Source organism: Sus scrofa, chromosome 3 (assembly GCF_054392235.1).
Source record: "Sus scrofa isolate SSC_HxYL_T2T_F1_AM1 chromosome 3, Sscrofa_HxYL_maternal_Yorkshire_Landrace_v2.0, whole genome shotgun sequence".
Taxonomy (NCBI): domain Eukaryota; kingdom Metazoa; phylum Chordata; class Mammalia; order Artiodactyla; family Suidae; genus Sus; species Sus scrofa.
In genome coordinates this window covers 53,999,003-54,019,572 of record NC_139385.1, presented here as the reverse complement: position 1 = coordinate 54,019,572, position 20,570 = coordinate 53,999,003, and the positions used below count along the sequence as shown (strand labels likewise).

Genomic DNA, 20,570 nt, shown 5'->3' with positions numbered 1-20,570 from the left:
CAATCAGAAAATTATCACTGGTCATTTAAAGTCCTAAGTCTTCTTGTATCAAAAGCTACCTGGGGGTGGATGCCAGTGGGCTGGTGAGGTTGGGACCACTGAGCTCCACATGATGTAAGACTCCACCCCAGCCATTAAGTGGCCATGAAATTCCAGTCACTCCTTCCCCCTTCGTTTTGTCCTCGTTGGGACTAAGAGGCAGCTGCCTCCACCAATTGGCACATTGCAATAATGCCACTGAGACGATAGGATGCCCCCACCCACCCACCCACAAAGCAGTGAAGCAGAAAGTCCGTCCCTATAGCCAAGCCTTTTCCTCTCTGGCCAGGCCACCCCCACAGGACACCCTGGATGAGTGGAGGATCACCTCAGCCTGTCATCTGGCCACTTCAGAGAGGCAGAGAAACTCCCTAAAGGTAAGGGCTGTCTCCAGCCTCCATTCTCAGAACTGGTGAGTGTCCAGAGGGCTGAATGGTACCAAAGCAGCTCTCCATCCCCAGAGTGTTCAGGGATGCAGAGAACGGAACAGATGCCCCAGAAGCCCCCCGGCCCAGCAGGCTTGAGAGACAGGGATGGTGAGGCTGTCCCTGGGGATAGTGAGAGCTGTGTACTCCCAGGAGCTGCCTGGGCATCCTTGTCTCTGTGGTGGAAAGACTTAGTGATTCACCTGTGGATCCAGACTGCCTGGGATCTCACACATGCTTCGTTCCTCTGGGGTCCCCTCTCTGTCCTCTGAGGACCCCTCTCTGAGGACACAGACACATGCAGGACGACAGTGGACCAAGTGTATTTCACAACAAAACTATTTTATCCATATTTTACATACCCTATGGCAAAGGAGCTACTGTGCCCACCCACACACACCCAGACCCAAGTCCCCACCACCTAACCCCACCCAACCCCACCCCCCTCCTGGCCCTGGTCATTCTGTCCTTCCTCCCCACCCCTATGTCAGCCAGGATGGTTGCTGGGACCTGGAGGAGCCCAAGGCTTCCATGGGGGCTGCCCTGTTGGGCTGGCCCTGGAAGGCTGGCCCACTGTTCCCTCCTGGCTGCAGTGCCACTTCCTCCTCCTCCTCCCTGTGACAGATGGGTCACACCTGCTCGTTTGGGGCTCTGAAGGGCCAACCAGCCCCAGAGCCAGGGCGGGCCTCCCAGAGCCTCGCCGGTCAGCCCTAGGCCTGGGCAGCTTCTCAGCAGCGGCCGGGCCTCCACACACAGCCCGCTTCCTAGACTTGGCAGCTGCCGGGGGCGCCTTGGCTGAGGCCCATTCTCTGGGGAAAGGGGGCCTGGGAAGCTTGCCGCGCCCCCAGCCCCCCAGGGCAGACAAGACCCGAGGCAGGGACAGGGCTCTGTGGCCGCCCCCAGGGCAGCAGGCTGTGGTGAAGGCCCAAGAGGAAGGCCAGGCTGGGGAGCTCCTCCTCATCCTCACTGAACCCTTGACCCAGCCCTGGGGCTCCGCTAGGCGAAGAGGCCTCCCTGAGAACCTTTTTGGCCCTGGGTCCTGATGGAGGGCCCGAGCGCTTTGTGCCCTGGCGAGGAAAGGGCTGTGCAGTTCCAGACTGAGGGGACTCCTGATGTCCTGGAGAGGGCACAGGGCCTTTGTGCCTGAACAGGCCCCTGTCTGTCTGGCGGTGCCTTAGATGGCCGTGGAAATCCATCTGGGGTGTACAGCTTTCATCGCTGGCCCCGGGCTGTGGGCCTTGCTCATTCCTCTGGGCATCTTGGCCGGCAGCAGACTCAGAAGGTCTTGAGTCCAGCTGGGGTGCCCTGTGATTGGGGGTGGCCGGCACCCCGTCCTCCTCCTTCGAGGCCAGGGCTCGTTTCTGCACCAGCTGGCGGGAGGGAGGTGGACAGTGACCGCTCTGCACCCTCCAGGGAGAGCCGGGGGTTATGGGCAGGGGGAGGTGAGATGGGACTCACATCCCGATACAGACCCTGTGGCACTCCTGCCTTCCTCCTGGACCTTCCCCCCAGAAGGGTCCCTGCCCCCTCCCCGGCTCCCCTCCTCCCCTTCCATTCATCCTGCCCTGCACCCACCTGGGCAGCCTCCCTGGTGCAGGGCCTCTCAGTCAGGGGAGGGAGGGGCAGAGCCTTCAGGGCCTCCTGCTCTGGGTCCCTCCTCTGCCCTGGCTGACCTGGGTCCTTGCCTCCTGGATTTCCTGGGTCACCTGGGTTCCCCCCCTGCCCCAGTCTCCCTGAGTGTCGCTCCCTCCCCCGGCCACCTCTTCAGGGGAGAGTCCTTCCTCCTGCTCCAGCTCCTCAGCCAGGGCCGAGAGATCCAGCTCTGGTTCTGGGGAAAGCAGTTCTGCCAGGAATCGGGGGTGAATGACCGCCTCCACCTGGGACAGAAGGAAGAGGCTGTGAGCATCCTCGGCAGGAGGGACCTGGGAGGCAGGAAGACGTGTGGGGGAAACGTGAAGAGCAGAGACCGATCCAGAGTCCCCTGCACAATGGGGGAGCTTTCAAACTGTCATGGGAATTGTCTACACTCACATAAACACACACACACTCAGAAGCAGTTGCACGTGCAGACACGTGCGCAAAAGCTCAAACACACGTGCACAGAAACAGTCACAAAGGCATACAGAGAGGGACACACATGTACAAACATATACATCCACATATACACATCCTATGCACATAGGTACACTCAGACACCCAGGATCACACGCAGATCTCAGGATCCAGGAACAGAGCATAAATCCCATTGTCCTGGGCCAAAGCCAGAACTAGGGTGCCAAGAGGACCTCTCCCTGGAATCCTATAGACCCAGACTGCAGGCCCAGCCCACCTTGGTGACAAAGTCCTCCTGGGAACACAGCTTGTCAATGTAGCTGAGGAGTTCCGGGTCCGGGAAGGTGCCGTCCTCGTCCTGCGCCAGGTCATTTCCCTCCTCTCCACATTCCGCATCTGACTCCCCCGTGGCTGAGGGCCCAGGACCCACCAGTGCCTCCATGAGGTCCCCACACTCTCTCACAGCCTCAGGGGGGCTCTCCTTGAGGGCCTTGTTCTCCAGCGGCTGCCGGGATCTGCGTGGCCTTGGGCGTGTGGGCTGGACCCTGGGGCCGTGTTTCCTTGGAGCACAGGCTGAGGCAGAGCAGGAGGAAGGGAAGGTGAGGGGATCCAGCACCCAGAAGCTGACCCCTGAGCAGGTACAGGGGAGGGCAGTGTTGCGGTGGGGGGGGGGCATGGACATGGGTGTGGGCGGGGTCAGGGCCAGCCAGAGCCTCATGCTTGGTGGGAGGCCAGAGAAAAGGAGGATGTGTGGAACCTCAAATGACCAGGGGTCTCCCCACCAGCACACATGTTAGGCAGATTGCACAGGGGCCCCTTAGACAGGGAGGAGGGTGATGAGTTTCCAAACGGGCCACATTCATACCCCAGAGGGAGAGAGGGCCACTGAGACCCCCCTCAGGGGCTGTTCTTGTTGAAAGGTCAATGCCCCCTTGAGGGAAAAGGACCAACCTGGGGACAGTGGCCATTCCTAGGCCCCTAGTACCTTTGCCTTGACCTCCAGTGGGAAGGTGGTTAACTGGCCGAGTGCCCGGTTTGCGGGATGTGGGTTCCTGAGGAGCCGGCTTTGGTGGAGCTGGAGGAGGCATGCCCTGCACCCCCTTCGTGCATGACAAGTTCTCCATCCGGATCTCATCCTCTGCCTCAAATTCCATGAACCTGGGGGATGTTGAGGGACAGGCCACAGTGAGAAAAAGGCCTGGGCTCTGGAGCCCACCCAGGGCAGCAGGACTGAGGGGGTGAGGAGAGGGTGTCCTTGGGGCTGTCAGGGCCCTGTGAGGTGCTGTCCCAGCAGGGAGCCGCTCTGGGGCAGGTACAAGATCTGGGCCACCTCCTGCCTCACCGGCCCTGGAGATGGAAGGCATGGCCCAGCAGAGACCCAGGTTACTGTGTTGAACCAGGCCTAGGGGGCCCATGGTGGTTTGGGGGGACCCTGCTCATGGCCCCCCAGACCTTGCCTGAGCCAAACAATGGAGACAGCCAGCGGCCCGGTCAGGCGTGTGTCCCCACCGGGCCCTTTGCCTGAACCCAGAACCCGGGGCTGGGCGTGAGAGTCCAGGAAAACACACGTGAGACAGGGCCCAGCACAGGCTGGAGAGGGGATACTAAACTTAGAGGAGCAGTGTCACTTGCCTCTGCGAGGTGCTCCTTTGGTTTTGTTTAGAAACTAGGGGATTCACGTGCAGAAATCACAGGGAGGGCCAGAGACCCATGGGCTTCCCCAAGGATGCCCAGTTGCCCATTCCAGCCACCGTTGATGAGGAGAGGCATACCACATGCTAGGTCAGTGGCTGCCAGGCACCCAGCATGAAGGGGTGCCAGGCTGCCGGGTGGAGACCACACCCCTGCACAGCCCCTTGTGTCTGCAGGTGACCTCCTCCTGGGCTGCCAGGGCTCCCAAGGCCATCCTGAGGCCTGCCCAGGTCAGCATCAGGGTAGGGCAGAGCTCCTGGGACAGGCAGGGTGGAAGAGCCAAGCTCTCCAGGTGGCAGAGGGGATTCCAGAGGGCGATAGGATTCGGGGATTCAGGGAACAATAGGTGTGAGGTGCCAGCCTCCTCTTGCATCCTCTCTGATTATCACCACCACAGCCAGATCCTGCCCTGGGGTCTCCCCATCACCCACCACCCACCCCACCATGTAGCCCACGCCCCCGGACACTGACTCACTTTGCTGCCATTTCATAAAAGGGCATCCTCTCAAAGTTGCTCGTGTGCTGCCATTCCTGCGTGGCCCGCCGCATTCCCTCCTCCAGCGTCATGGTGGGCTTCAGGCGAGCCAGGGTGCGAAGCACTGGGCTGCAAGCCCTCGGGGTCAGTCTCCTGGTACAGCCCAGCCCCCACTGCCCAACCCCACCCAGCCCCAAGGCCTCCATGTGTCCCAACACAGTCAAACCCAGGCTCAAGAGGGTGAGAGAAGGGTGTCTGGAGAGCAAAGGCAAGCCTTCCTGGTGACTGTTGCCACCGCCTCCCACTCGCCAGAGGATGATCGTCCACTCCCTGGCTATAGCCGGGACACGGTGGCTAGGGGGGGGCTGCCATCTCATATAAAATGCAGCCCCATCAATGAGGGAAGGCAGGTGCCAGGCTACCTGCTAACAGGTCCGAGAAGCCCAAAGATTCTTCTGCCCGGTCCTCTGAACTCGATGGCCTAGGCCCCCTTTTCTGAGGGACCTCAGGGCTAGATGGGAAGTTCCTGCCAGGCTCACAGCTCTAGGAGGATAGACCCTTGCCCTTAGGAGAGCTCTACCACCTCCCCTTTCTAGCCGGAATTCTTCAGAACAAGGACCAGGCATGCAGAAAGCTCTGTCCTGGGCCTGAATGTCCTAAGCTTTATCTGAAGTGATACCCACTGGCCGCCACATGCCCAGGTCCATGTTGAAAGGAGGTAGCACCAGAGAAGTAGGTCCCATTCAAACTTTGGCTCCTCACATCAGAGCAGGACCCTCTCGGGCTGCTCTTCTGCACTAAATGTTACCATGGAACTGCAGAAAGTAAGACAACTGGTCTCGCATGGTGGTGGTAGCTGAGCTAAGGCACGGAAAGGATGTCATGGACTGGACGTGTGACACATCTGGAGTGAAAACATGCCTCCTCATAGCATGGGCACTGCTGTCAACCCTCCTCCTTCTTTCTAGGTTGAAGGCTCCCTGGAAACCTAAGCGGGGAGTCCATGCCAAGTTCCTCTATATGTGAAGGCTCCAGATGAGCTAATGAGGGCCTGAGAGATCACTTACATGAGAAAGCAGGAGAGAGCTTCCGCATCAGGGCTCTGGGGCAGGTGGCTCCGGGCCAGGGACTTGAAGCGCTGCCAGCGTCGGAAGTTCTGATAGACGCTCTTACGGTCACAGGCGTCCTCCCGAGGGCCCCTGTGCTGGGAGGCATGCAGGCTGCCTGCCCCAGAGGTGCCATGTGGCCATGGCCCAGAGCTCCCTGGGGGCAGGATGAAGGCCATCTGGGCAGCTGGTGGTGCAGCTTGAGGAGGAAGGCCTGGGGCCAACCCTCCCTTGCCAGCCCGAGCTGCTGCAATAGCCGGGGCGGCCACAACTCTGTCCCCTGCAGGGGTGGCTATGCAAAGGGGGGAAGGACACAAGGCACTCCCCCTGAGGGCCCTGGAAGCACTCCTATTGAGTGGGGCCTGAGGACGCCCAAAGGCCTGAGTCTGGTGGGGCGATGCTGACCTCCCTCCTGACCAGACTGGGACCGTGATGTTGCCAATCCCTGGGGCAATGGGGCCATGGTCAGCAGGAGCCCCCCGAGGTGTCCCGGGGTGAGCTGGCTGCAACAGGGTGCTGCCAGGCAGGAGTAATGGGGCCATGGGCGGTGGCAGGGGCTGCGCCCAAGCCGGCTGGGGTTGGGAGCCAGGAGTGAGTGGAGGATAGGACCGTGAGGCCCCAGGGTGCATGACCACATCCGTGCCCAGCGGTGGAGTTGCTGTGGAGAGAAAGGAAAGGGGGGAATGGAGGAGGAGAATGGGCAACTTGGACGGAAGCTCTCTGGGGACTCAGAGTGTACACCTCAGCGGGAGAGGGCATTTGGACAGAGGAACCTGTGTGTTGTGCTGATGCCTTGGAGGGACTTTCATGGTCTGACTTCCGGTTGAGAATGACTTCCCTGGTGACCTTGATGCCTCACACCAAGTTCCCTGGCCCTGCCTACCAAGAAGCGCTCAGCTCAGCAGCAGTGATTGGAGAGCCTCCCTGAGGAGCTACCTGGCACCTCGCTCTCACAGGCTGTCCCCACGTCCTGGACCTGAGAGGCCATCTACTCTGAGCATGCCCCTCAGCAAGGTCACCAGCAGGTAGGGGCCTTCTCCAAGGTCCTTCCGGGCACCGTAAGGCCTTTGATGGACCGGCACTGTCTAAAGTCTTAGGGCCTCACTTCCTCCTCAACCCTTCCTTTCTCGATGCTCAGCACACATCCGTTCGGTCTTTCTTTCCTGACCTCACAAAACAAATCTCAAAGGCTGAGAAGATCAGTCTGCACACAGAAACCTTAGACAAACACAGAACACCCCCACCAAGCATGCACCTGCCTCTCAGAACCACCCAGAGTGGACACTTCACAGCGGCTAAGTTGTGCCACCCCATCCCGATGGCCCTGAATCACTCCCACCATGCAGTTCTGTTCCTCAGAGAGAAGTCTGAGAGGTAGGTGTGTGTCCCCGGCATTCTTGTCATTGCCCATCCAGGGTTGGCTGCAGAAGATGAGCACGGGCCCAGGGTGGCTCACGTTACATGGGTCATGGGAGTACAGGCTGCCTGTGGTCCTTCCCCTTCCAGCTCCCAATAATGGAAAGTGAGGACAAACTGAGAATCAGGCAGGAGTCAGGTGCCATTGTGAGAAAACTGTCTGTCCAGGAGAAGGAGGGTACATACCACGATGCACCTAATTAGTCTCCACAGGTGTCCTAGGAGGTTTCAGAGTAGCAGACTAGATCATCTTCCTGCTTCTGCGCTCCGCCGCTTCCCCCCGCCCCCCCGCCCCCGCATTGCAAAGGAAGCCGCCTTCATAGGCATTCCACCGGAACCAACAACTCTCCTCATGTGGTCCATGCCCTTGAAGTAGTGACTTGAAATAGGAACACACTCTTCATCTCAAAGTCAGGCCTCAGCTTCTGCCGTGAGATACCTGACACGATGAGCAATGTCTGAAGAGATGTATTTCCACAAAAGGGAAACCAATACAGAACAACTCAGGAACACGAGTCCTAGCTTGGGTGAAGTCACATGGTTGCCCATCCCTTGTGGAATCCAAGGCCACAGTTCCCTGACCTGAGAAGTGAGTTCTGGGCTGGACGGAGGGAAAAGTCCTGGGCGGTGGCAGCGAGAGTCACATCCTGCCCAGCTCAGAGAGGACACTTTAATGAGCATGTGGCCACAGACAACACCCCCTGGCACTGAGTCGTTTTCTGACTATACCCTCTCATTCCACGCCCCCATTAGACAGAGTATGCTCCAGCTCAAATCCCTTAGAGAGATCTGGTGAGGCGAGCTTCAGATGCCTAAGGACCACGAGGCAGGGCTAGGCTTTCCCCGTGACCCTCCCAGTGCCAGCAACAGGACACTGGCTACACACACGTTCCAAGCGGCTTGTCTCCCTTCTAGAAACAGCCACCTGCCTGCTGCCATCCTGCCTCCCCAACCAGAGCAAGTCCTCTTTATCCGCCTCCAAGCTGTCGTCCTCCCCAGGGCAGGCTCAGGTTTCTACAGGTCCCCAGGCTCCCCAGGTGAGATGTCCCTGGGGTGTAGTGCTCTCTCCTTCCTCTCCTTCAGTCCAACTCCGTGTCCACAGTGAAGGGTCCCAACGGAAACCCATGGATTTGAGGGAGGCACTTTCTCTTGGAAAACAGCCCCCGTCTAGAGGCTTACCTCCTCCTGAAGCCATTCCCACAGGCATGGGCCCGGACCACCACGGGCTGGCGGCCTCAACGTGAACACTCAAGGGCAGGACCCAGCGAGCGACCTGCTCCAGCAGACGCTCAGGATGCAAGTAAAGGAGCCCAAGTTTGAATCTCAACAGTAGAACGTGGGCCTCGAGACATTCTGCAGTGGGGGAGGGGCTGAGGGCAGGTGAGCCTGGGTGGGGGTGGGGTACCATTCCATGCTGGCCTCTGCAGGTAGGCAAGAACCAGACGTTTCTTCCGCCTTATGCAGTGGCCAGACAATTGTTGAGTGCCTCCTTGGGCAATGTATGGGTTGGTTTTCAGAGTCATAGCACCAAGGTTTGTCTCGATGTTCCCTTTCACTTCGTTATCCATCAACCTAGTTGTTGTCCCTCAACCCGCTCTGCTTCCGCCCTGGCTCTTGACTTACATCCCCGGAGGCTAGACTCTCTGAACAAAATTCACCATTTCTCACCTGATAAACACTTGGGTATTCATGGCCGCCTGGGACACAATGTTTAAACTTTGGCTTCTCTCAGCAGACCCACCATTTTTGATTGGTGTATGTCCATCTTTCCTAAAGAAGCGGTCCTTGTGTGCCAACCAGCATCCAGCAGGACCCACCTTACTCACGTTCCTGTGTGCTGGAAAGGCCCAGTCCATCCAAAAAGCCGTTGCACAGCCCACGTGTCCAAGACCAGAGATCACTCTGACTTGTTTCCCGTATTATGACATTGCTGGTAAGTACTGTGTGTTTCACCTTTTAAGTGATTTAATGTCACATTTTCAACAAATCATACCTTCTCCGGGATCACAATCCACTTGCGCAAAATAGAATATGCAGTGTTGAGTCCTCCTCCCCACCTCTTTGCCCTGTCCACTCAGTCCTCTTTCCAAACGGAAATCAGTGTTACCTGTTTCATTGAAATCTTTTCAGAGATAGTTTGGGCAAGGAAAGTTGAATGCAATCCATTTGCCTTTTCAAGAAGTATTGCTTTGTCTCTGGTTGAAAATTAAAATGTGCGCAGGGAACTGCATCTTGGACTTGTGATGGAAAATGTTGCAGGATAGTGAGAAAATGATTATATGTGTATAATATAAATACATCTATATGCATATCTATATATATATATGCATCTATATATATGTATACATATGTATATGTATACATATATATGTGTGTGTGTGTGTATATATATATATATATATTCACCTCTGTCTGTATGACAGGGTCCTTTTGCTGTACAGCCAAAATAGACAAAGCATTGTAAATCAACCGCAATGGAAAACATAGCATATTATAAGATCAAAGAGTTCATCTTGCAAAAAAGGAAAATAGAAAATTAAATCATGTCCCAGTATATCTGAGTATCTTTACTTTGGTTGCCTTCATACTGATATCGTGGCTCCTCTGTTACTGGACTAGTTTTTGTCACGGGAGTTTCTACATCCTCTTGAAATTCAAAGTACTGAAAGGGCAGAGTGGTCAAGGCCAGGCAATAACAATAGTAAATGTCCAGCTCCATTTGAATTTTTCATTTCCCATACACAGTGCCTGCATTTAGCCTGAACTGTGTCCCATGCAACATTTTGGACATATCGTTACTGCAAGTACTTTCCCTACTTATCTGAAATTTACCTTTCCCTCAGAATCTGCATGTATCTGGCAAGACTAGCCAAAAAGGGCAACATATTAGGCTATTAGGAGTGGGCAGTTCTTGAGAGGATGAGAGCTTGGAGTAGAGACTGAAAGGTGCATTTTGGTCCAACCCAAAATGAAATGGCAAAGGGACCCAAAATCTGCAGGCTCTTTGGATGAAATGGAAATGGAAGAGCCAGGGTATACTATTGAGTGTTTGCACTTAGTGGGGTTAAGGACAGAAGTAAGGGACAAGAAGACAAAATCTTCTCTTTCCTTCTGTGAAAGAACTAGGATGTCCTAGAGATGTGGGGGGGTTTCCCTTCTTTTTATTGCTTTCTCCTTTTGGGGCCGCACCTGCTGCCTATGGAAGTTCCTAGGCTAGGAGTCACATCGGACCTGCAACTGCAGGCCTATGCCAGAGCCAGAGCAATGTGGGATCCAAGCCGTGTCTGGGACCTACAGCGCAGCTCACGGCAACCCCGGATCCTTATTCTACTGAAGGAGGCTGGGATCGAGCATGCATTCTCATGGATACTGGGCGGGTTGATGTCTGCTGAGCCACAGTGGGAGCTGCTGGCTTTTGCAGGTGTTAAAAAATCCACTGCCCTTGAAGTGGGTGTGGCCTTTGACTCAGTGCCAGCATTTTATCCACCAATGTCCAATCTCCACGTGTACAAACCCACTCCCGTCGACGTCCTAGCCTGCAAGCCCTGCTTAAAAGCTGGTGCATTTCCTGTCTGCATCCCATACCCTTGCTCTTTAGAATCGAGGCTCATCATTGCCTATGGTCCTGTCTGCATGGGAATCACGGTAGCATCCCTTACACAGCAAAACGGAGACACAAATGAAACAAAGTTCTCTGAATCTTATTTTCACATTGGGAGTTAAGGTCAGCTTATCACGACGCAAACGATAGGAATGAGTATTTGTGTTTTGTGTGGTGAGAAGCGAGGACTCAGGAACTTTGTCAAGGGAGGTGAGGGGTGAAAACCTACTAGGACTGCAACCAAATCTCTTGGGAGGCAAGAGTCCCTCTCTGCTGTGGCAGAACTACAATTCCTCCTGATGTTAGGGTGTTGGGGAAGGAAAGAGAGGTTTCAAGGACTGTTCCACCTTGAGAAAAAGACTTGTGTGGGTGCTTCAGAAGCTTCTTGCCCCTTGCAAAGGAAAATGGACTCAAAAGAGGGTGGGAAGCTGAGGTGAGAGTATTTCATGCAATGCCATGGTGAGCTTTGTATCAAGAAACCCTTGATGGGGCATTGCAAAAATAAACACCTTGGGAGTATTGCTCTGTATTTGAGCTTTTATAATGAAGAAACATGTCAAGGGTTTTCAAACAAGACCTTCATATGAGAAGATTGCTGAGGCAACCATTGTACCCAGACATTCAAGAAGGGCGGGCGTCCTTGTTGCTTCCTCCCCTTCTTCAGCCATTCACGCAATTAGTTGCAAGAGTCTCACGTATAGCTCAGACGTAGTATGTGTGAGGGGTTTTTTGTTTGGTTTTGAATTCTTATTTCCCCAATACAGTTTTTTTTTCCTACTGCACAGCATGGTGACCCAGGTACGCATACATGTACACACTCTATTTTCTCACAGGAGCATGCTCCATCATCAGTGACTAGGCAGAGTTCCCAGTGCTACACAGCAGGATCTCATTGCTAATCCATTCCAAGGCAATCATTTGCATCTACCAATCCACCCCACTCCCTCCCCGGATGTCATATTGGAATGAGTCATCTCAGGGACACGGATACAAACATTGCCTTGTGGAAACATAATGCTCCCGATTCTGCAATCTTTTTTCTTTTTCTTTTTTCCTTTTTTCTCTTTTTTTTTTTTTTTTTTTTTTTTTTTGTCTTTTGTCTTCTGAGGGCTGCACCTGCGGCATATGGCACTTCCCAGGCTAGAGGTCCAATCAGAGCTGTGGCCCCCGGCCTATGCCAGAGCCACAGCAATGCCAGATCCGAGCCGTGTCTGCAACCTACACCACAGCTCACATCAACACCCGATCCTTAACCCACTGAGCCAGGCCAGGGATGGAACCCACAACCTCATGGTTCCTAGTCAGATTTGGTTGCACTGTACCATGACACAAACTCATTCTTTTTTTTTTTCTTTTTTTTTTATTATTATTATTTTCCCACTGTACAGCAAGGGGGTCAGGTCATCCTTAGATGTATACATTGCAGTTACAGTTTTTTCCCCCACCCTTTCTTCTGTTGCGACATGAGTATCTAGACATAGTTCTCAATGCTATTCAGCAGGATCTCCTTATAAATCTATTCTAGGTTGTGTCTGATAAGCCCAAGCTCGCGATCCCTCCCACTCCCTCCCCCTCCCATCAGGCAACCACAAGTCTCTTCTCCAAGTCCATGAGTTTCTTTTCTGAGGAGATGTTCATTTGTGCTGGATATTAGATTCCAGTTATAAGTGATATCATATGGTATTTGTCTTTGTCTTTCTGGCTCATTTCACTCAGTATCAGATTCTCTAGTTCCATCCATGTTGCTGCAAATGGCATTATGTCATCCTTTTTATGGCTGAGTAGTATTCCATTGTGTATATATACCACCTCTTCCGAATCCAATCATCTGTCGATGGACATTTGGGTTGTTTCCATGTCCTGGCTATTGTGAATAGGGCTGCAAGGAACATGCGGGTGCATGTGTCTCTTTTAAGTAGAGCTTTGTCCGGATAGATGCCCAAGAGTGGGATTGCAGGGTCATATGGAAGTTCTATGTATAGATTTCTAAGGTATCTCCAAACTGTTCTCCATAGTGGCTGTACCAGTTTACATTCCCACCAGCAGTGCAGGAGGGTTCCCTTTTCTCCACAGCCCCTCCAGCACTTGTTATTTGTGGATTTATTAATGATGGCCATTCTGACTGGTGTGAGGTGGTATTTCATGGTAGTTTTGATTTGCATTTCTCTTATAATCAGCGATGTTGAGCATTTTTTCATGTGTTTGTTGGCCATCTGTATATCTTCCTTGGAGAAATGTCTATTCAGGTCTTTTGCCCATTTTTCCATTGATTGATTGGCTTTTTTGCTGTTGAGTTGTATAAGTTGCTTGTATATTCTAGAGATTAAGCCCTTGTCAGTTGTATCATTTGAAACTATTTTCTCCCATTCTGTAAGTTGTCTTTTTGTTTTCTTTTTGGTTTCCTTTGCTGTGCAAAAGCTTTTCAGTTTGATGAGGTCCCATGGATTTATTTTTGCTCTAATTTCTATTGCTTTGGGAGACTGACCTGAGAAAATATTCATGATGTTGATGTCAGAGAGTGTTTTGCCTATGTTTTCTTCTAGGAGTTTGATGGTGTCCTGTCGTATATTTAAGTCTTTCAGCCATTTGGAGTTTATTTTTGTGCATGGTGTGAGGGTGTGTTCTAGTTTCATTGCTTTGCATGCAGCTGTCCAGGTTTCCCAGCAATGCTTGCTGAATAGACTTTCCTTTTCCCATTTGATGTTCTTGCCTCCCTTGTCAAAGATTAATTGACCATAGGTGTCAGGGTTTATTTCCGGATTCTCTATTCTGTTCCATTGGTCTGTCTGTCTGTTTTGATCCCAGTACCACACTGTTTTGATGACTGTGGCTTTGTAGTATTTCTTGAAGTCTGGGAGAGTTATGCCTCCTGCTTGGTTTTTGTTTCTCAGGATTGCTTTGGCGATTCTGGGTCTTTTGTGGTTCCATATAAATGTTTGGATTGTTTGTTCTAGTTCTGTGAACAATGTCATGGGTAATTTGATAGGAATTGCATTGAATCTGTAGATTGCTTTGGGTAGGATGGCCATTTTCACAATATTGATTTTTCCAATCCAGGAACATGGAATATCTTTCCATTTCTTTACATCTTCTTTGATTTCTTTGATTAAAGTTTTATAGTTCTCGGCATATAGGTCCTTTACCTCTTTGGTCAGGTGTATTCCGAGGTATTTGATTTTGTGAGGTACAATTTTAAAAGGTATCATTTTTTTGTATTCCTTTTCTAATGTTTCATTGCTGGTATACAGAAATGCAACTGACTTCTGAATGTTAATCTTGTATCCTGCCACTTTGCTGAATTTATTCATCAGTTCAAGGAGTTTTGGGGTTGAGTCCTTAGGGTTTTCTAGGTATAGTATCATATCATCTGCATACAGTGACAGTTTGATCTCTTCTCTTCCTATATGGATGCCTTTTATTTCTTTTGTTTGTCTAATTGCTGTGGCTAAGACTTCCAAAACTATGTTGAAGAGCAGTGGTGAGAGTGGGCATCCCTGTCTTGTTCCAGATTTGAGTGAGAAGGCTTTCAGTTTTTCCCCATTGAGGATTATATTTGCTGTGGGTTTATCATAAACGGCTTTGATTATATTCAGGAATGTTCCCTCTATACCCACTTTGGCGAGGGTCTTGATCATGAATGGATGTTGAACTTTGTCAAATGCTTTTTCTGCGTCTATTGAGATGATCATATGATTTTTGACCTTTTTTTTGTTAGTGCGGTGTATGATGCTGATTGATTTGCGTATGTTGAACCATCCTTGTGAACCTGGGATGAACCCAACCTGGTCATGGTGTATAATTTTTTTGATATGTTGTTGGATTTGGTTGGCTAAGATTTTGTTGAGAATTTTTGCATCTATATTCATCAATGATATTGGGCGATAGTTTTCTTTTTTGGTGGTATCTCTGTCTGGTTTTGGAATGAGGGTGATGGTGGCCTCATAGAATGTCTTTGGGAGTATTCCTTCTTCTTCAACCTTTTGAAAGAGTTTAAGGAGGATGGGCACCAATTCCTCTTTATATGTTTGATAAAATTCACCTGTGAAGCCATCTGGTCCTGGACTTTTATTTGTAGGGAGTGATTTTATGACCTCTTCAATATCATTTCTAGTGATCGGTCTGTTCAGTTGGTCTGTTTCTGCTTGATTCAGTTTTGGCAAGCTGTAAGATTCTAGAAAATTGTCCATTTCTTCCAGATTGTCAAACTTGTTGCCATACAGTTGTTCATAGTATTCTCTTATGGTTTTTTGTATTTCTGCTGTATCCGTTGTGATTTCTCCTTTTTCATTTATAATTTTGGTGATTTGGGTTCTTTCTCTCCTCTTTTTAGTGAGTCTGGCCAGGGGTTTGTCAATTTTGTTCACCTTTTCAAAGAACCAGCTCTTGGTTTTATTAATTTTCTCTATTGTTTTTTGAGTCTCTATTTTATTGATTTCTTCTTTGATCTTTATAATTTCCTTCCTTCTGCTGACTTTAGGACTTTTTTGTTCTTCTTTTTCTAATTCGTTTAGGTGGAGGGTTAAGTTGTCAATTTGGGATCTTTCTTCTTTTTTGAGAAAGGCCTGGATTGCTATAAATTTCCCTCTGAGCACTGCTTTCGCAGCATCCCATAGATTTTGAGAGGTTGTGTCTTCATTATCATTTGTTTCAAGGTAGTTTTTAATTTCCTTCTTGATTTCCTCATTGACCCATTGGTTTTTTAGTAGCATGTTGTTTAGTCTCCATGGAGTAGGTTTTTTCTCTTTGCTTTTCCCATGGTTGATTTCTAATTTCATGGCATTGTGGTCAGAGAAGATACTTGAGATAATTTCTACGCTCCTAAATTTATTGAGATTCGCTTTGTGTCCCAATATGTGGTCGATTCTTGAGAATGTTCCATGAGCATTTGAGAAGAATGTGTATTCTGATTTTTTTGGATGTAGTGTCCTGAAGATATCAATTAAGTCTAACTTTTCTATTGTTTCCTTTAGGATCTCTGTTGCTTTATTGGTTTTCTGTCTAGAGGATCTGTCCATTGATGTGAGGGGGGTATTTAGGTCTCCTACTATGATTGTATTCTCATCAATATCTCCCTTTGTGTCTATTAATATTTGTTGTGTGTATCTGGGTGCTCCTATATTTGGGGCATATATGTTGACAATAGTAACATCCTCTCCTTGGATGGATCCCTTAATCATTAAATAGTGTCCTTCTTTGTCTTTCTTTATGCCTTTTGTTTTAAAGTCTATTTTGTCTGATATGAGCGTTGCGACTCCTGCTTTTCTGTCATGTCTATTGGCGTGAAATATTTTTCCCCACCCTTTCCCTTTCAATCTATATGTATCTTTTGTCCTAAGGTGAGTTTCTTGTAGGCAGCATATTGAAGGTTTTTGCCTTTTTATCCACTCAGCCACTCTGTGTCTTTTGATTGGGGCATTCAGTCCATTGACATTTAAGGTGATAATTGATAGATCATTATTTATTGCCATTTGAACCTCATGTTCCAGTTGATTCTATGGTTCTCCATTTTTTTTTTTTTTTTGGTTGGATGGTCTCCTGTTATTATCTGCTTGAGTGGTTTTTTTTTTTCATTTTTTGCAAATGCAATATTTGGTTTTGGCTTGTGATTGCCCTGTTTTTTAAGTATGCTAACCCCTTCCCATAAATGTGTGTTTTAGCCTGATGGTCCTGTAAGTTCAAACACTTCATTACTATATTAAAATTAAGAAGAGATAATGTATAGAAGTCAGGATAAACTGAACATAGGAATATTTTTCAAGACCATAATATAAATTTTTGGAACTTAAAAGTCAACTTCCTTTTTTTTTGCCTTTTTTAGGGCCACACCTGCAACATATGGAAATTCCAAGGCTAGGTGTTGAATCGATCAGAACTACAGCTGCTGGCCTATGCCACAGCCCATCAACTCAGCATCTGAGCCTCATCTGTGACCCGTACCACAGCTCAGGGAATGCTGGATCCCCAACCCACTGAGCAGCAAGGCCGGGGACCAAACCCACATCCTCATGGATACTAGTCAGATTCGTTTCCTCTGAGCCTTTTCTGGAACTGCAAAAGTCAAGTTCTTTTTATAATTCTCATTCACAACCTTCCCTAATTAAAATAAGATTTAAAAAATTAAATCTAGAGACTCTCATACTACGTGAAGTAAGCCAGAAAAAAAAAAAAGACAAACACCATATGATATCACTTATTTGTGGAAAATAAAATATGGAACAGATGATCCTACCTAAAAATAACAAACAAACAGATCATGGCCAAGAAGAACAGACCTGGGGTTGGGTGGGAGTGGGATGGATGGGCATTTTGGGGGTTTTTTTGGACTCAAACTGTTATATCTGGAATGGATGGGCAATGGGATCCTACTGTACAGCACAGGGAAATGTGTGTGATTGGGTTACTTTGTTATATAACAGGCCTTGATGAAACATTGTAAATCAACTATATTTTAATAAAAGTAAAATAAAATATTAAATCTATTCCTGTAAAAAAATAAATAAATAAAATAAAAAAAATAAAATTAAGAAGAGAGACATACATATAAACAAAAAGGGTTATTTACCTCCTGACATCCCTTGCCCACATTTTATGGTTTTGATGACTTTTTTATTTTTTTCTTTTTAATTTTATTTTGTTTGAAGCATGTTCATGATTAAATCTGTATGCTGGCTTATTTGAGTGACTTCTCTCTGATTGCAGTTTCCTCAGTCCTAGTTCTTCCTCTTCTTCTTCTTCTTTTTTTTTCTTTTCTTTTTTCTTCCCTTTCCTTCCTTTCTTTTTGGTTTAGAGAAGCCCTTTCAATATTTCCTTTAACCTGGGTTTTGTGTTGCTGTATTCTTTAAGTTTTTGTTTGTTGGGAAAAATTTTTATTTCCCCTTCTATTTTAAATGATATTCTTGCTGGATAGAGTATTCTAGGTTGCATATTTTTTCCTTTTAGCACTTTAAATATCTCTTGCCATTCCCTCCTGGCCTGTAGTGTTTCTGCAGAGAAATCAGCTGATATTCTTATGGGGGTTCCCTTGTAGGTAACATTCTGTTTTTCTCTTGCTGCCTTGAGGATCCTCTCTTTATCACTAACTTTTGCCATTTTTATTATGATGTGTCTTGGTGTGGGTCTCTTTGGGTTCAGTTTGTTTGGGGCCCTCTGTGCTTCTTGTATCTTGAATCCAGTATCCTTTAGATTTGGGAAGTTTCCAGCGATAATTTCTTCAAATATATTTTCCATTCCCTTATCTTTTTCTACTCCTTCTGGAATTCCTATTATGCGTAGATTGGCCCGCTTTATATTATCCCATAGGTCTCTTATATTGCTTTCCAGTTTTTTGATTCGGTTTTCTGTCTGTTGACCAGATTGAGTGATTTCCATTATTCTATCTTCCATATCACTGATTCGTTCTTCTGCATTATTCATTCTGGTTTTTACTGCCCCTAGTTCAGTTTGCATCTCTGCAAATGAATGTTCTAGTTTTTCTTGGCTCCTCCTTATATTTTCTAGTTCCTTTCTGAGGGTATCTGCATTACTGTTCATATCTTCTCTTAATTCCTTCAGTATTTTCACTATTTCTCTTTTGAACTCCAGGTCTGTCAGACTGCAGAGATCTGTTTCATTGTTGACTGTTTTAGGTGAGTTCTCCTGTTGGTTTGACTGGGGGTGGTTTCTCAGCTTCTTCATCTTGCTTATTGTTTTCTTTCTCCTGAGGGAGTTGTACTCTCCGCGATCGGGCAGTGTTTGCCTTGTCACTGCCGTGGAATATTTCCTGAGGGCTGGCATTGTTGGTCAGTCTTTTTTGAGGCAGTGTGGCTTTTCTGGAGTGTTGATGGGGCTAACAGTGTTTCTTTGAAGCAAAGGAGGACTTCCTGAGGGTAGACAGGACTGAGAGGTCTACACCGCGATGGTAGCAGATTTCACTTGGCCATGCAGAGCTTGCTCTGGTGTTTTTAGGCTGTGGGGTTCTTGCAGGGGGTTGGCGGTGTTGGGCAGCTGCTCTTTAGGGGTGCATCACCCCCCCTGGGGGCTGGAGCAGCTATCTGGGGCACTGAGAACCTGAGAGGCTCTTCCCTAGGGCAGCCCAACTCAGAAGGACAGCCTGAGAATGTAGGTGGATCTTTTCACAGTCTGGCTGAGCTTGTTGCAGCTTTTCTGGGCTGCAGGGGGTCCTGCCTGGAGCTGGCAGTCCTATGCAGCTGGCCCACTAGAGCATCCCCTGGGGGCTTGGGCAGGTAGCAGGGCCATTGGAAACCGAAGAGGCTCCTCCCCAGGGCAACCCGACTCAGAAAAACCGTCCGAGAATTAGGCCGATCTATTCACAGCCTGGCTAAGCTTGTTCTAGCTTTTCTAGGCTGCAGGCCTTTTCTCGGGGGCTGGTGCTGTTTGGTGCTGCTCTGCGGAAGTGTAGCCCCTCCAAAGGGCAAGCAGGCCTGTGCAGGGACAGTCCCTGCGGTGGTAGGCTTCAGGCAATTGTTGAGGCCAGCCCTCCTGGATGGCAGGCAGCCCCAGGTCCCTGAGAGCGTAGGGCGTGAAGCGGGGGTGGGGGGAGGGGGGATGCACTGGGAAGCAGAGTTTTCAGCTAGCTAGCGGGCCTGTAAGCTTGCTGTGGCGTGGGGGGTATTCTATGGGGACCCACCCCTTCTTCTCTCCCCTCCCCAGCACGGGCGCAGACCAGGCTCTTCTCCCAGGTTCCCTCTGATGTGGCTTTCCCCTTCCCCACTCCTGGAGTATTGCTCCCTTCCTCTGCGACAGCTTTGTTTTCTAGTCTCCCAGGCAGTCTCTGCCCCGTCAACTGGTTTCTAGACCTCCCAAGCAGTTTCCGCTCTGCCCCGCCCCCCTAGCCCGGGGACTAATCTCTGGAGCCGAGGTCTCGGTGCCCAGCCCCCACCCAGGTGGCGCCCCCCGGCCCTTTCTCGGGGACTAACCTTCGGAGGCGAGGTCTCAGTGCCCAGCCCCCCTCCCAGGTGTCCCCCGGCCCTTTCTCAGGGATTAACCTTCGGCAGCGAGGTCTCGGTGTTCAGCCCCCACCCAGGTGTCCCCCGGCTCCCTCTCGGGGACTAACCTTCGGCGGCGAGGTCTCGGTGCCCAGCCGCCACCCAGGCGTCCCCCGGCCCTTTCTCAGGGATTAACCTTCGGAGGCGAGGTCTCGGTGCCCAGCCCCCACCCAGGCGTCCCCCGGCCCCCTCTCGGGGACTAACCTTCAGAGGCGAGGTCTCGGTGTTCGGCCCCCCTCCCAGGCGTCCCCCGGCCCCCTCTCGGGGACTAACCTTCAGCGGCGAGGTCTCGGTGACCAGCCCCCCCGCCCAAGTGTACCCCGGCCCTTTCTCAGGGATTAACCTTAGGAGGTGAGGTCTCGGTGTTCAGCCCCCACCCAGGCGTCCCCTGGCCCTCTCCCGGGGACTAACCTTCAGAGGCGAGGTCTCGGTGCCCAGCCCCCACCCAGGCGTCTCAATTTTTGGTGACTCTGCCCGTAGTTCAGACGGTCCGTTGGGTTCTTGATCGGCTTTTCCGTACTCCAACTGCTACACTCTTCTCTGCATCTGGAGATTCCTCCGGTTCGTTTGATCTTTCGCCCGGTAGGTGACTTTCCAGGTGCGGGATCCCTTTCTCCTCCGCAGTTCCCTTTCGGGAGCCCCCGTCTCGCTCGGATTCGCCATCTCTCACTCTCCTCTTTTCTCCTGTTCTGCCCAATAATGTCACGAATTTCTTGCCGTTCTTGGGGTTTAGATTCCTCTGCCAGCGATTGGTTGCTGTTCTGTGCGAGTCATTTATTC

At 50.2% G+C, this 20,570-nt stretch overlaps 1 protein-coding gene across 1 annotated transcript; it reads right to left on the bottom strand.

The window, feature by feature from the left end:
* Window positions 1-773: 773 nt before the first annotated feature.
* LOC146404629 (NUT family member 2G-like) lies at window positions 774-20,359 on the bottom strand. The gene is made up of 7 exons (XM_085018424.1): window positions 20,202-20,359; window positions 5,751-6,447; window positions 4,684-4,812; window positions 3,502-3,674; window positions 2,794-3,089; window positions 2,225-2,341; window positions 774-1,834 (listed from the first exon to the last, which is right to left on the bottom strand). The coding sequence occupies exons 2-7, from the start codon at window positions 6,416-6,418 to the stop codon at window positions 1,229-1,231; spliced, it is 1,989 nt and encodes a 662-aa protein (XP_084874550.1). The 5' UTR covers window positions 6,419-6,447; window positions 20,202-20,359; the 3' UTR covers window positions 774-1,228.
* Window positions 20,360-20,570: the final 211 nt, after the last annotated feature.